Source organism: Pan paniscus, chromosome 5 (assembly GCF_029289425.2).
Source record: "Pan paniscus chromosome 5, NHGRI_mPanPan1-v2.0_pri, whole genome shotgun sequence".
In the NCBI taxonomy this organism is placed as follows: Eukaryota; Metazoa; Chordata; class Mammalia; order Primates; family Hominidae; genus Pan; species Pan paniscus.
Genome location: NC_073254.2, coordinates 25610375 through 25626546, shown reverse-complemented (window position 1 = coordinate 25626546; position 16172 = coordinate 25610375). Strand labels below are relative to the sequence as shown.

General features: G+C 41.0%; 1 protein-coding gene across 2 annotated transcripts in view; it reads right to left on the bottom strand.

The window, feature by feature from the left end:
- Window positions 1-3165: 3165 nt before the first annotated feature.
- Window positions 3166-16172, bottom strand: part of SYCP2L (synaptonemal complex protein 2 like) — a 203740-nt gene continuing 190733 nt past the window's right edge. For both annotated transcript variants that reach the window (XM_063605144.1, XM_055113166.2), the window contains exons 32-33: window positions 14028-14089; window positions 3166-3949 (exon numbers count right to left, since the gene is read on the bottom strand). In XM_063605144.1, coding sequence (XP_063461214.1) covers window positions 14065-14089 — 25 coding nt within the window. In that variant the 3' untranslated portion in view covers window positions 3166-3949; window positions 14028-14064. The remainder of the gene's footprint in view (window positions 3950-14027; window positions 14090-16172) is intronic.

Genomic DNA, 16172 nt, shown 5'->3' with positions numbered 1-16172 from the left:
TTGAATACTTTCAGGAGCATCTGAGTGACTGCAGCTGAGATGGAGGAGGAGGAAGCAGTAAGGAAGAAGCCGGCCCCTTGCTCAGCTCATGGGGCAGGGGCAGGGGCAGGGGATGCTTCAGGTGCTTTTGTCACCACAGGGAAAAATGCCCACAACAACATGCTGGCGAGACTGCAGAGAAAAGGGAATGCTTATACCCTGTTGGTGGGAATGTAAATGAGTTCAGCCCCTGTGGAGAGCAGTTTGGAGATTTCTCAAAGAACGAAAACCTGAATTACCATTCAACCCAGCAATCCCACTACTGGGTATCATCTACCCAAAGGAAAATAAATTGTTCTACCGAAAAGATACCTGCATTTGTATGTTTATCCAGCACTATCCACAATAGCAAAGACACAGAATCAACCCACGTGCCCATCAACAGTGGATTGGATAAAGAAAATGTGGTATATATACACCATGGAATACTACACAGCCATAAAAAAAGGATGAAATCATATCCTTTGCAGTGACATGGAAGCAGCTGGAGGCCATTATCCTAAGCAAATTAATGCAGGGGCAGAAAACCAAATACCGCATGTTCTCACTTATATGTGGCAGCTAAACCTTGAGTGCACATGGACATAAAAGGGGAACAATTGACACTGGGGACTCCAAAAGGCAGGGGTGGGGGAATTGAAAACCTTCCTATTGGGTACTATGCTCACTATCTGGGTGACAGGGTCAACAGAAGCCTAAACCTCAGCATCACACAATATACCCTTTAACAAACCTATACATACACCCCCGAATCTAAAATTTAAAAAGTTCTTAAAACCATAGAGTTCAATAAAAAATACGATACAGGAAAGAAGACACTTCCCTATAGTCATCTATGGCCTCTAGCAAATCCCCCTGAAAGCAGTCTACTAGAGCCCTGAACCCTGCAAAAAACTGGCCTCGGTCTCTGTCACAGGAAGAAGGTTGGGGAAGGAGTCAAGAGGGGAGGTTGGTTCACGCAGGCCTGGTTGGCTGAGGTTCCAAGTGCAAAAGCCAGGAGTTCATCTGCTGCCTGAGGGCAAAGCAAATCCTCAGGGGAGCTGCTCGGAGGATGGAAGGTCAGAGCACAGAGGAACACTTAAAATGACAAATGAGGCTGAGGCCACAGATGGCAACAGAGTCTGCTGGGGTAGCTACAGGGCTGTTCCCGGCTACGAGTGAGTCAAAAAGGAAGGGAGCCTGAGTGCAGGGCTGGGAATGGGCCCAAAGGCTGGCTCAGTCCCCAGGGTCAGGGTGAGGAAGCTGACGCTGCTCTTCTTCCCCAAGGGCTGGATGTCAGCATCTCCAGGATGCCTCCTGGTCCAGCCTTCTCTCCATGTTGCCTGGAAAAGCACATCGATTCCTGCATCCTGCCACCCTGCCCTGCCTTTCCAGGCCAGGGGAGCTCACACACCACCTGGCACAGCACTCCCCAGGCTGTTTTCCTGTTTCTCTGTGTAAGTGTTGGACTGATGTCTGTCTCCCCATTAGACTGCCATTCCTTGCAGGCAGGGGCAAAATCACATTGAATCCTTGGCACCCAGCACAGCACATGGCACACAGGAAGTGAAGAAGACAGTGTGCAGTAGAGCCTCTCTAGTATTTCCAAAGAGATGTCCCCAATATCTCAAGCTCATGGTTTTTGCAACTTCCATCGACCCATCCTCAAAATTAGCTCTTTAAATCTTACACCTACCATAGCCTCTCATCTCTGTCCCCTCTTTTTCATTCCCAGTCCTATTTTAGTTGAGGCGTTTATTGTAACAGTAACCTCCCACAGTGTACTGAATGCAGCCTTCATATTGCTACCAGATTAATCTTCCAAAACCACTGTGCTCCTGACGTCTTCAGTGGCTTCTTCTCACCTACAGAATAAAGTCCTTCTAATCAAGCTGGTAAAGACACTTTAGTTTGGGCCTAGCTAAATTTAATTCCCACTAATACTCCATAGTATTATGGCCTCAAATTCTGCATTTTTCTTCTCTGTTCTTATATTCATGAAAGCATCTCTTTCCTAATCCTAGAAAAAAAAAACTTCATCCTTCAAGATCTATTTCAAGTGATACCTCTCCTCCAGGAAGCCATCCTGCCACCCCAACAAAAATGACTTCTACCTCCTCATAATCCCGATGGTGATCACTTTACACTTCATTTTGGCACTTGTCACATACAGCCTTGATTTACAGTGACCTGGGTGTCTTACTGTCCTCTCTAGACTAAGTTCTTTGCAGCTAAGATAGCATCGTATCCATCCTAATATCTGCCACGTCAGCTTACTCAAGGGTTTGTAGAGAACAGTGCTCAAATATATGCTCACTAGGTACTGGAAGTCATATAAATTCTTCAGATGTACTTCAATGAAGACAGTCCATGTAATGGCACTGAAATCCATATACTCTCAGGTCATGAGAAACTGTGAGCCCTGAACTGGATATACCTAAATGAAATGAAGTTAGTTAACCTCATTCATGTTTTTTTGGACTTAAAAAATAAGTGCTCTTGGCTGGGTGTGGTGGCTCATGCCTGCAATCCAGCACTTTGGGAGGCCAAGGCAGGCGGATCACCTGCGGTCAGGAGTTTGAGACCAGCCTGGCCAAGATGGTGAAGCCCCGTCTCTACTAAAAATACAAAAATTAGCCAGGCGTGGTGGTGTGCGCCTGTAATCCCAGCTACTCGGGAGGCTGAGGCAGGAGAATCACTTGAACCTGGGAGTGGGAGGTTGCAGTGAGCCGAGATCGGGCCATTGCACTCCAGACTAGACAACATGAGAGAGACTCCATCTCAAAAAAAAAAAAATTATATAAAAGATGGCAAAATTGGAATTATAAACATTGTTTTAGACAAATTAAACTATAAATAACCTACATAATGTAACTAAGTTTTATTATATAATGAATAAAGTATTCAGTCTGCAGTCTTTCACTTCACTTATCCAGTCATGAACAAAGTTACTTTGTAGATGGCCTTAATTATGTAGGCTTCATTTTTCCAAAATAAATTCAAATGCTTACCTGTATGTGCAATTTCATCCACTCAAACTTCACTAGAGCATTTAGTAATTAATAACAACATGATGAATATTTCTCCCCTGCTAAAGGTGACACTTTTGTTGAAGTGCTGGAGAAATGAGAATATTTGCAGATCAAATGAGACCTCCTAATAAGTTTATTTTCAAAACATATCACAGGCTGGGCACGGTGGCTCATGTCAGTAATCCCAGCACTTCAGCAGGCCAAGGTGGGTGGATCACGAGGCCCAGAGTTCAAGATCGGCCTGGCCAAGATGGTGAAACCCCGTCTCTACTAAAAATACAAAAATTAGCTAGCCGTGGTGGCACACGCCTATAATCCCAGCTACTTGGGAGGCTGAGGCAGAGAATCGCTTGAACTTGGGAGGCAGACATGGCAGTGAGCTGAGATCGTGCCACTGCACTCCAGCCTGGGTGACACAGTGAGACTCTGTCTCAAAAAAAATTAATCAATTAAAACAAATGTAAAGCCACCATTTTTACCTGAGCTACCTTCATCATCTTCAACTCAAATTTCTCCTTCCAAGAGACACATTAAATTGTATTTATACAGATGCTGCTAAAGTGTTTTATTCACACAAAACTTGAAGACATTTCTCAAACAAAAAAAAAGTCCATTTTACTTTTATAAAAAAAAAAAAGCAACACCACTCCAAGTTGTTTAACATCCTGAACTTTCTATTAATACTATCTGACCAAATTTTAATACAAAAGGTTAATTTTTATGAACAAATGGATAATAACCCAATTGCAAACTACCAACATATATTCTATCCGAACTCAGCAGTTCCCAGGGATGATGTTTGGAGGGGAGGAAATTGCGTACAGAGCACAGAAGTCTGGCTAACAAGGCCTGAGCCAACAATAACCTTGCTCTTTCTCTTCGTCTTCAGGCAGCTCAGGCTGGCAGAAAAGGAAAAGGAGAGCAGTAATTAGTCAAGGCCGAACTGTCCTCCTCTTAGTCCCTAAGAACCCTGTGAGCCAATAGGAGCATCATTCCTTTTTATCCGCTACATCTCACTAACTCAGGTATTCAGTGAAGCATCTTACATGGTTGTCAAAAGCTCATGTCAGTGTCCTCGGCAGAAACTGCCTGGTTATCCTCAGAAATCTCTTCAACACATGCCACTCTGAAGATGTACCTGCCATCTCTCGATAGTTTAACCTAACAGGTGATTTTGTTGGATGTTGGAGATAAGACAGCTCTTTCTCTGTTATAGCACCAGATGAAGTGGGTGGCCTGGCTTTAGGGGCCACACTAGGAAAACTACATGTTGTTAATAACCAGATTGGCAATCAGCCCTATTATTATTATTATTTTGAGATGGAGTCTCACTCTGTCGCAAGGCTGGAGTGCAGTGGCACAATCTTGGCTTACTGCAACCTCTGCTTCCTGGTTCAAGTGATTCTCCTGCCTCAGTTTCCTGAGTAGCTGGAATTACAGGCGTGCAACATCATGCCCAGCTAATTTTCGTATTTTTAGTAGAGACGGGGTTTCGCCACATTGGCCAGGCTGGTCTCAAACTCCTCACCTCAGGTGATCCGCCCACCTCGGCTTCCTAAAGTGCTGGGATTACAGGCGTGAGCCACCATGCCCCACCTATCAGCCCAATTAGATGCTCATAAATAAGAGGTTGGTAGGAGCTGATATCAGCTGAGGGAATAGATTCTCCCATCCCACCCAAACTCCAGGGCACATGCCTACTGAGAAGAATGGCAGAATCACCTGAGCGATATAAGTTATTTCTCCATTTTTTTCTGTGTGCAGCATGTGTAATTTAATTCAGGCATGACAGACATGACTAGTTACCTATCTAACACCTATTCTCCCCTGTTTCCTTATTAACAGAAGCCCCCACTTTTGGGGAGTGCTGTGACACACTCAGTCAAATTTTCACCTCTCCAGATTCCCTTGCAACTAGGGTGAGCCATGTGACCTAGTTCTGGCCACTATGATGCAGATAAAATCTATCAGCTTGGGCTTCCAGGAAAACTGTTTCCCTGATTTTAAAAAGTGGGGAGGAAGCTGGGCATGGTGGCAGACGCCTATAATCTCAGCATTTTGGGAGGCTGAGACAGGAGGATAAGTTGAGCCCAGGAGTTCAAGACCAGCCTGGGCAACATAGCAAAGCCTCATCTCAAAATAGACTAAATAAATAAAAAGCGAAAGAGAGGAGGATGTTGGCATACATCTTTTACCTTTTAGTTTTACTCAACTCCTTCTTCCTGCCTGGGGTGTAGAAAAGATACCTAGAGGTACAACAGCCATGCTGTGATTATAAAATTCCCAAGTCACAAAAAGAACGGTAAAGCAAAAAGCTCAAAGAACCCAGGTCCCTAATGACTACTTAAAGCTGCTGTACCACCAGCCCTGGACTACACTGCTGCTCTTCACAGGGAAAAAAGTAAAAGCCCTATTTGGTTTAGCCGCCAGAGTCCAATTTCTGTTACTTGTGACCAAATGTAACATGCACATTTAGTTCACATTTAATCCAATTCTCTATTGGAGCTGGGAATTATTCCAATATTCTTAGCCCAGATTAGTCTTTTTTAAATATCCTCTTTTAGTCTTATTTTGATTTGGAGATTTGTTGTTATTGCTATTTCCTCAAAAGAAAACAGTATTTTTTTCCTCAATAATGTAAGTAATTCAAGGTATGTGTACAAAGATATTCACTACAAATTTTTGAATAATAATTAAAAATAACCGGATGCCCATTATAGGGAAAAATATATAAGTTATAGCATGTTTATAAACTATTTTGCAGTTATTAAAAAATAAGATCTTGTATTGCTGCCTAAGAGGCGAGTCCTATTTTTATTGCTGAGTGAACTAATAATATATATTTAGTATATCATTAATACATATTTATAGGCTGGGCGCAGTGGCTTATGCCTGTAATCCCAGCACTTTGGGAGGCCAAGGTGGGTGGATCACCTGAGGTGAGGAGTTCAAGACCAGCCTGGCCAACATGGCGACACACTCTCTCTACTAAAAATATAAAAAATTAGCCGGGTGTGGTGGGAGGCACCTGTAATCCCAGCGACTCAAGAGGCTGAGGCAGGAGAATCGCTTGAACCTCGGAGGAGGAGGTGCAGTGAGCTAAGATCGTGCCACTGCACTACAGCCTGGGCAACAAGAGCGAAACTCCTTCTCAAAAAAACAAAAACAAAAACATATATAAGTATACATGTGTAAATATTTGTATATATTCTTGTGTAAGCATCACAATAATCTTTGGAAGAATATACTCCCAACTATCAAGAGGTGGTTATCTCTGGATCATGGATAAGAGGAAAGGCTAGGGAGAGCAAAAAATTCAACTCTTTATAAACTTTTATGTTGTTTGTTACACAAAAGTAACTCCTATCTTTCTTTCTTTCTTTCTTTCTTTTTTTTTTTGAGACAGAGTCTCACTCTGTTGCCCAGGCCGGAATGCAGTGGCACGATCTCGGCTCACTGCAACCTCTGCCTCCCAGGTTCAAGCGATTCTCCTGCCTCAGCTTCCCAAGTAGCTTGGACTACAGCCTCGTGCCACCACACCCGGCTAATTTTTTGTATTTTTAGTAGAGATGGGGTTTCACCATGTTAGCCAGGATGGTCTCGATCTCCTGACCTCATGATCTGCCTGCCTCGGCCTCCCAAAGTGCCGGGATTACAGGTGTGAGCCACCATGCCCAACCTCCTATCTTTCAATAAGTTGTAAAAGCACAGAATGGCCTAAGATAGAAATTAAATTTACTTTAAATATCACCACACAGAAATAAACCCAGTTGACATTTCTAGAACATCCATTTAGAATCTAGACCTCTTACTTCGCAGGCAAGTACATAAATACATGCAAACTCTGATCCTCGGTAACCGCCTTCCCCCAGCCCAGTTATCTCCACACTTGATCTTAGCCAAAAGGCCTGGGGGTGATGGCCCGATTATCTCATTAGTCACTCCTTCTCATCCTCTTGCTGGCTTCATCTCCCCTACCTGACTTCAACACACTGGAGTAGCCCAAGAATGCTGTCCTGGGCTTCCTCCCTATACTGAGTCCCTAGGTCAACTTATCCAGTCTATGTCCAGCCCCCAGCCATGAGCTTCAGTCTCAGATATCCAGTTACCTACATGACAATGCCATTCAGATGCTGAAATCACATATGGAATGCATGTCCTGAATCTCACCTTTCATATCCATCCTCATCCTTCCCCGGCCAATCAACTGGACCTTTCCCAATCTCCTCCACCTCCTTAAGTGACAGTGGTTTGCACCCAGCTGCTTAAGCCCCAAACCTAGAAGCTGCCCTTGATCCTGCCTTTTCCCACCTGTCACATCCAAGCCATGAGCAATCCTTCCAGATCCTTCTCTACTGCCCATATCATCCAATTCCCCAACCTGAAACATACATGCCTTTGAAAATAGTCCTTTGACTACTACCCATTCATTGCAATTGGAATAAAATCCAAACTCCTTACCATGGCCTGTAAGGTCCTGGGTCACCCCCACCATCCACACCCACACCCTTCCTGACTTCATCTTATGTACTCTGCCCTTGCTCCTTCTCTTGGGGCCTTCCCTAAATTCTTAGAATATACTAAGTATATTAATATACTTAATCTCAGAGCATCTTCCTGGGCCATTCCCTCTGAAATGGGCTTCCTCAGTCTTCCCTGCTGCTGGCTCCATCTCGACCTTCAGATTTCAGCTCAAATGTCACATCCTTAGAGAGGTTTCACTTGGTTTCCTCCTTCCATGCTGTGAGTCTCTCTCTTATCCACAGTGTTTTCCTTCTTAGCACTGGCATGAATCCTCATCTGTTTCCTTTATTACCACACTCAATCCTATAGAATGTACACCATGAGGTCAGGGATCCTGTGGGTATCATTCTACCCCAGCATCTAAGACAGTCCCTGGCACCTAAAAGACTTAGCTGTTTACTGAGTAATGAGCAGGCACATACTCATATAACATTTCATACAGGTGGGATCATGTTATATATGCTACTTTGCGACTTTTCACTTACTGTTAAACATCATCTCAAGTCAATTAATATCATGTAAATCTTTGTAGTGGCTACATGGCATATCATATGACTGTATTTAGCTGGGCATCTAGGCACTTTCCATTATCTCCCTATTATGATCAAGTTTGTAATATATATTATTGCACGTATCTTTGCACATGTCCAATTTCATCTTTAAGATAACTTCCGGACAGGCGCGGTGGCTCACACCTGTAATCCCAGCACTTTGGGAGGCCGAGGCGGGCAGATCACGAGGTCAGGAGATCGAGACCATCCTGGCTAAAACGGCGAAACCCCGTCTCTACTAAAAATACAAAAAAAAAATTAGCTGGGCGTGGTGGTGGGCGCCTGTAGTCCCAGCTACTCGGGAGGCTGAGGCTGGAGAATGGCGTGAACTCAGGAGGCGGAGCTTGCAGTGAGCCGAGATCATGCCACTGCACTCCAGCCTGGGCGACAGAGCTAGACTCCATCTCAAAAAAAAAAAAAAAAAAAAAAGGTAATTTCCTAGAAGGGGAATTATCAGGTCAAAAATAACAAAGCACAGTCTTAGACATGAAAGCAGTTTTTAAAAAAATCACCTACTCGGTTTACTCTCAAGTTAAAATTAAACTAAATACATGTTTTGCAAAAATAACTACTATACTCTTCAAGGTAAATAGAATTACATCCTTATAAAAATATACTTGGAGATGGTCTGCTTACAAAATCTACTTTAGACCTCTAAATTGAAGAAAATCCCCAAGTGGATATCTGTATAAAAAGCCCTATTATTAAATGCTGTGAGAATGAACAAAATAATATTCAAAGAATCCAACTGAGTGGGAGGGTTGCTGTCCTTCAAGAGACTGCATCTAAGAAGAGAATAGTTGCTGGTTGTCTCACACATTCCATACTTATGTACTCTGTGATCCTCCATGACTCTGCCAGAAAACTCACGAAGTGGTAACACCATCAGCTGATGGACCATTCAGCAGAACACAGGACTCTCAGAGATAACCATAAGCTCCCTCCTTCAAAAAGCTTCGAAAAGTCAGTTCCATTGGTCTCAAATCCCCTTGCTTTAGTAGCTGCTGAAAGACAGTCATCATCCCCCACACCCTCACCTGATGCTGTGTGTACATCTCCTCCTGGACCCCAGTCTATCTACTGCTCTTCCCTGCCTTCCCCACTCCCTGAGGTCTTCCTCTCCTGCCCCTACAATTCAATCTGTCAGCAGCAAACAAATATCCTCAGCCTCTTCTGGAAGAAAATATTTCCTTTCCTCTTTAAAACATGGCTGGTTTCTGAAGGTACCACCTCCCCTGACACCCTGACTCAACTAAAAGCTTTTTTTCCTCTGATATCCCATGACTTCCTGGCCAGGCAGAGGGGTAGCATTCTCCTTGCTCCCCACTGCCACATGCAGGCATGACTCTTGACTCTCACAGAAACCTCCCTGCTGATGTTTATGTCATCCATCTGCATTCTACTATCAACCTCCTGGCCCCTTTGTCCACTGGGCCCTGGTTCCTATCAGCTTAGCAGTAATTACAACACTGTCATGAAGCATCCATGAAGCATCCGTTTTCAAGCTCTGGCTTCTTGGTTCTTCAACTCCTTCCCTCCTCTAGCAGTTTCTTCAGTGTCACCACAGCTATGTGCACCCCAACCTGTTATCATCACAGATGTCTTGATTCTCAACATCCCACATTCTGACCACATCTTCCTGGCCTTTCGCCATCACTTCTTCTCCTTGCTTACCTGGACAATTTTATCCACTGGAAATGCCCATCCATTGAACCCATTACTTTATAACTGGTCCATCGAAGGAACTGGCTTCTATTTCTCTTTCCCTGTCAGACAAAGTGCATCACTCTAACAACTCCTGAGCAAACACCCTCAATTTCTTGGACTGAGATTGCCTCTGGATTCTGGCAAAACCACTCCCCTAGATGAAGCCTTCTCTCTACTTTCTTTACACCTGAATCTGAGCAGAATTTTGCTGGAGAAAAATCATGCAAGAAAGCTCATTACAAACCTCAAAAGGGCACTTAAGGCCCACCAGAAGTTACTAGAATCAGCACTATGCTAACTAGGAAGAAAGAACCGAAATTATTGTTAATGATTTTAAATGTTTTGCCATTAAGTTTAGTATTGCTGCAGACATTCTATCCCTAGTTTTCTAAGAGTCTTATTGTTTATTGGTTGGATTTTACTCATGAATGGGTGCTGAATTTTTATCAAATGTGTTTTCTGAATTTACTAGAATAAGTATGTGGTTATTCTATGGATCAGGTAAAAATAAATTAATAGATTCTTAAATGTTAAACCATCCTTGCATGTATGATATCCATCTACTTCTAATGGTTTTTCTTTTTTTCTCAATACACACACACACACACACACCCTCTACCCCATACACATAACTAATACTGGTGGAGTATATTTGCTAAATTTTTAGCATTTTTATATTTATGTTCATTTGAGACTGATCTATAATTTTCTTCTCAGGATTGTCCTTGTCCTGTTTTGGTATCAAAGTTATAGAAACTTCCTAAAATAAACTGGGAAGCTTTCTTTTTTTCCCTTTTTCCTTGGAATCATTTGTTTATGGATTACTTATTTCTTATAAATTTGATAAAACTTATATTAAAAATATCAGGACCTGATGTATTTTTTATAAATTAAGGATGGGCTTTTTATACTACCAATTTAATTTCTTTAATTATGATTCTAGGTAATACATATTCATCTAGGAAATTGTTCATTTCATCTAAGTTTTCAAATTTATTGACATATTGCTGTTTCTAATATCTTCTTATGCTTTTTAAGGCCTCTATGAATTGGTTATTTCTACATTGGTTATTTCTACATTTCAATCATATTCATCTAGAAAATTGTTCATTTCATCTAAGTTTTCACACTTATTGACATATTGCTGTTTCTAATATATTCTTATGCTTTTTAAGGCCTCTATGAATTGGTTATTTCTACATTTCATTCAAAATTTCATTGTGCCTTCTCTATCATTTTATTTTCTTGATCAGTCTGAAGTGGAAGTTTGTTTACTGCATCTAGTCTTTCTAAAGAACCAGGTTTGGTTTTACTCCTCCTCCTATGGTTTCCATTTTGTTTATTTCAGATTTGAAACTCATTATTAACTCCCTTCTAATTGCTTTGGACTTGTACCAGTACTCTTTTTTCTAATTTGTTTTTCAATCATGTTCTATCTACTTTTTCCCCTGTCCTTGTCCTTACACATTAGAATCAGCTGGTCAAGTTTCAAAAAATAACCCTGCTGAGGCTTTGGGGAATAAAAATTATTTTACTAATTTAGGCAGAATGGACGCCTTTATGTTATTCCATCTCCCATCCATTGGTCCTGATTTTAGTGATAATGCATTTAGAATTTCACGATTAAGCAGAATACTGGCTTTTGGACTGAGATTTATCATACTACAGAGTAACTAATCGCTACTATTTTATTAGGTTTTATGCAAATTCAAAAACAGATGTAGAATTTTCAAATGCTTTTGGAAATAAAGATAATCATAATGAGTTTTCTCCCTAGATCTATTGGTAATTAATGTATTAGTAGATTCCCTAATATCGAACCATCTTTGCATTCCTGGAATAAATCTCACTTGGTCATGACAATATGCTGCTAAATTCTGTTTGCCAACACTTTATTGAGAATTTTGGTGTGGTTGTTGTTGTTGTTATTGTTTTTGTTATTATTATTATTATTATTGAGACAGAGTATTGCTCTGTTGCCCAGGCTGGAGTGCAGTGGCATGACTTCAGCCCACTGCAACCTCTGCCTCCTGGGTTCAAGCAATTCTCCTGCCTCAGCCTCCCAAGTAGCTGGGATAACAGTTGCCCATCACCACACCTGGCTAATTTTTGTATTTTTAGTAGTGATGAGGTTTTACCATGTTGGCCAGGCTGGTCTCAAACTCCTGATCTTAGGTGATTCACCCTCCTTGGCCTCCCAAAGTGCTGGGATTATAGGCATGAGCCACCAGGCCCAGCCTAGAGTGGTTATTTTAAGTGAGATTGTTCTGTACCTCTCTTTGCAATTTTTGTTGCATTTTGACATGGTAATGCAAGATTTATGTTAAAATTAGGAAATGTTTAATCTTCTATGTGCTAGAATGGTTTGAGCAGCACTAACATTATCCTTCTTTTAAAAAACTAGTAGAATTCCTCTGTAATGTAATCTGGATCATACACATATTTGTAGGGTACTTCTCTGACAACTTTGTCTCTCTCTTCTATGAAGATTGTCTGCTAAGGTTTCCCATCTATTTAGAAGTCCATTTTGTTAAACTGTATTTTCCTGGAAAATTGCCCAGTTACTCCAGGTTCCTATCAAGACTTGGATGTGCACAGACATCTGCCAGTTAAAATGTTAAATAAACTGTAGTTTCTCTTTGACCCACATATTCTTCCCACCCTGAGTCTTCCTTATCTAACTGGCAACACCATCCATCTCATTGCAAAAGACAAAAACCTAGAAGACTGACTTCATTCTTCTTCCTTTACCTACTGCTTCCAGCTATCAGCAATTTATTAACTCCAGCTCCAAAATATATCTGAAATCTATTTCTCACCACCTCCACTGCTATCCTCCTGCTTAGAACCACCATCTTGGACACCAAACGCCTTCTGGTTGGACTCTCCTCATCCAGTCTTCATTCCTCCCATCAATTCTTAACATAGCATCTAGAGTAATTTTCTTAAAATATAAATCAGATTATATTATCCTAATCTATTCCTAGATTAGGATAATCAATGGCTTCACCAAAAACCACATATATTTTCTCTAACCCTTAGTATAAAATTCAAACTCCTCAACATGGACAATGAAGCCTTACCTCGTTGAGAGTCTACCATCCTCCCAATTCACTTCAAATAACTGCTTCCCTTACTCACTGTTTCTCAAAGATGACCATACCTGACCCTGCTACTTTAAACCGCAAGTCTGGTTTCTTCTTATTCTTGAAACCTCATCTTAAATGTCATTTCCTCAGAGAGACCTCGAAGTGTCTTAAGCTGACACTTCATACCACTGCTCTCTGCCAAAGCACCTTGTTAATAGCCCTCAAAGCACTTGTTGTCATTGTTTTGTTTACTTGCCATTTTTCTATCTTCCTTCAAAAAATGTATCTTTTAATGGGTTGCCTCCATTAAACACGTTTGTGTATTAACCACTGAACAGGCTGAACATACGTAATCTGAAAATCTGATATCCAAAATGCTCCATAATCCAAAATTTTTAAAATGTCAATATCAAAGAAATGTTCACTGGAGCATTGTGAATTTCAGATTTTTGGATTAAGGATGCTCAACCAGTGCATATTCTGCAAATATTCCAGAATCCAAAAACATCTGAAATCTGAAACACTTCTGGTCTCATGCATTTTCGATGAGGGATACTCAACCTGTATCTCTATGTCCATCATAGTGATTGATGTAGGGTAAGCATTCAGTTATAAACACTTACTGAAGGAATGACCCAGACCCAAAAAGATAATTTCTAAAATGGGAGAAATTGCTATAAAGGAGAAGCTCTGCCAGGCACAGTGGCTCACGCCTGTAATCCCAGCACTTTGGGAGGCCGGGACAGGCGGATCACGTGGTCAGGAGATCGAGACCATCCTCGCTAACATGGTGAAACTCCATCTCTACTAAAAATGCAAAAAATTAGCCGGGCGTGGTGGCGGGTGCCTGTAGTCCCAGCTACTCAGGAGGCTGAGGCAGGAGAATGGCGTGAACCTGGGAGGCGGAGCTTGCAGTGAGCCGAGATCATGCCACTGCACTCCAGCCTGGGTGACAGAGTGAGACTCCATCAAAAAAAAAAAAAAAAAAAGGAGAAGTTCCGCTGCAGAAATGTCATATGAACAAAGCATTACAGTATCTTTTAGAGCTTGCTCCCTGCCCTGACCCCGATTCACATCCACTGAACAATGCAAATCTTTGCACCTACCTGAGGGCTGCAATCATAAAACCAGGCTTTGGCTTTCTTATGAAGTCTGAGTTGAATTGAACCTGGAAGAAATTGGTCCATCTCTTATTATATTCACATTAGACAATTTAAAAACAAGAACATACATCTAGATACATCTGCATATCAGAGTTATTTCACAGACCATTATATTACTTAATTATAGACACCAACACCCCAGGATATTAACGTAAGAGATTAACATGTTCATTTGATTCCATTTTATGCATTCTCTCTGTCAGTACCACAGGCCCACAACATATGCAGAGGTATTTCATGGGCACCATCAAAGCACTGAATCCCTAGCACCTTGTAGTTCTAAGCTAGGGGCTGAAATAATCCAGTCTGAGGGATATTCTTTTCATTTCTTTAACAAAACACATACGCCATCACTGACATGAAAACATAAGATAAGGACAGACAAGGGATACCTGTTTGACCTTGAATGAGGCTTACTAACCTCTTGTAAGGCCCTTTGCACATCAAGCACTCAGCCCAGGGCCAGGCACCCATAAGCACTCAGCGTGAGCTAAGTGAATCACCATCATCCCTCACTGGCAAGCAAGAGGAAAGTTTTCTTAGGTGTTTGGAAGAGAAAAGAACAAACACAAAACCCCAGGGGAGGTATATTTAGGAGATGGTTGTTTTTAAGGTATTTAAATTCACACAGGGACCTGTTATCAAAGGGAGATGAATGCAAATAGTAATTAACATCTTACAGTGTTTGAAGAGAGAGTTGCCTAATATTGGGGATTTAGTCAAAATAAATGAATCCCCCAGGTTTCAGAAGACTAGGGGATATAATCTCTAGTGCTTAACACTGTGGCTTTTTATCAGCTGTTCTCAAAGTGTGCCTGGGGAAACCCTAAGAAACCAAAGGTTCTGTGAAGTCAAAATTATTTTGGTAATAATAATAACATTAAGACATTATTTGGTTTTTAAATTCTTACTCCCTCAAAAATGTCCAGGGGAATTTCCCATAGGCTACATGACTCACAACAGATTAAACTCAGAAACAGATACGAGAATCCAGCTGGCTTCTATTAAGCCAGACAGTAAAGAGATTTGCAAAAACATGAAGCAATGCTATTCTTCCCACATGCTTCTTGTTCTGAAAAGTCTAGTTATTTTTCATAAAAATCTGTTATTTATATCAACACGAAAAGGTTTATTGTTATTTTAAAATAAGTGTATTTTAAAAAATCTGTCTCAATTTTTAATATGAAAAATATTCACAGATAGAACCCACATAAGCAAAAGGTCTTTGGGGATCCTCAATAAATGTTAAATATGTAAAAAGGTCTTGATTCCAAGACCTTGGAGAACCACTAACTACCAACCATGGGTATTAAGTGAAGATGGTTTAAAAGGTGTCATCACCTTTAACTATACACAGAGGGAGATGGTGTGTGAGGGACTGTGGAAATGGTTCATACAGTCATCATCATTAACTGTGTTAATTGGAGTAAAAGGCAGGATGGATAACTCAAATTTTAAAAGATTTTTTTTTTGCTTTGGAATATATGCATAGGAATATATGCATAGGTTTTAGGAAGAATATCCTTCCTAAAACCATGTGCCTTAAATTTCTGTGAAAGCAGCTGATTCTCAATTGGAAGATAAAGCTTTAACTATTATAAATTTATATGGGGATTCCTTTTGATTATTCAAATGGGAAAGAACACTAGAATTTTCCCGCAGGGCAGAAGTAGAAGATCCAGACTCAACTCTCCCCTTCCTTGGGCTCCGGAAGATGGGACGATATCCCAAAGGGATAGAAAGAGCTTCCCCAGAGGATGTATTGATGAATTACAGTGCAGGGAGCCACAGCAGGATCAACCCATTTGTTGTTTTAAAAAATGTGTAAATGAGTAAAATAGAATATAGTCTATCAAAAGCACAATTTTGTATATAACTGAACATTTGTATAAAACTGAAAACTGTTTACTTAGAAACCAAAACATTTTTCTCAAAATCTAACCATTTCAATTTTTAAAAATACTGCTTAAAAATAAAAAAAATTGGGATTTTAAAAAAACACAGAAAATTGGACATCAGGCTTTTCAAGATTTACGCCTCTCGAATGGTATCATTAGCCGCATTCTGTCCTCAGGGAGGTGCCACAGA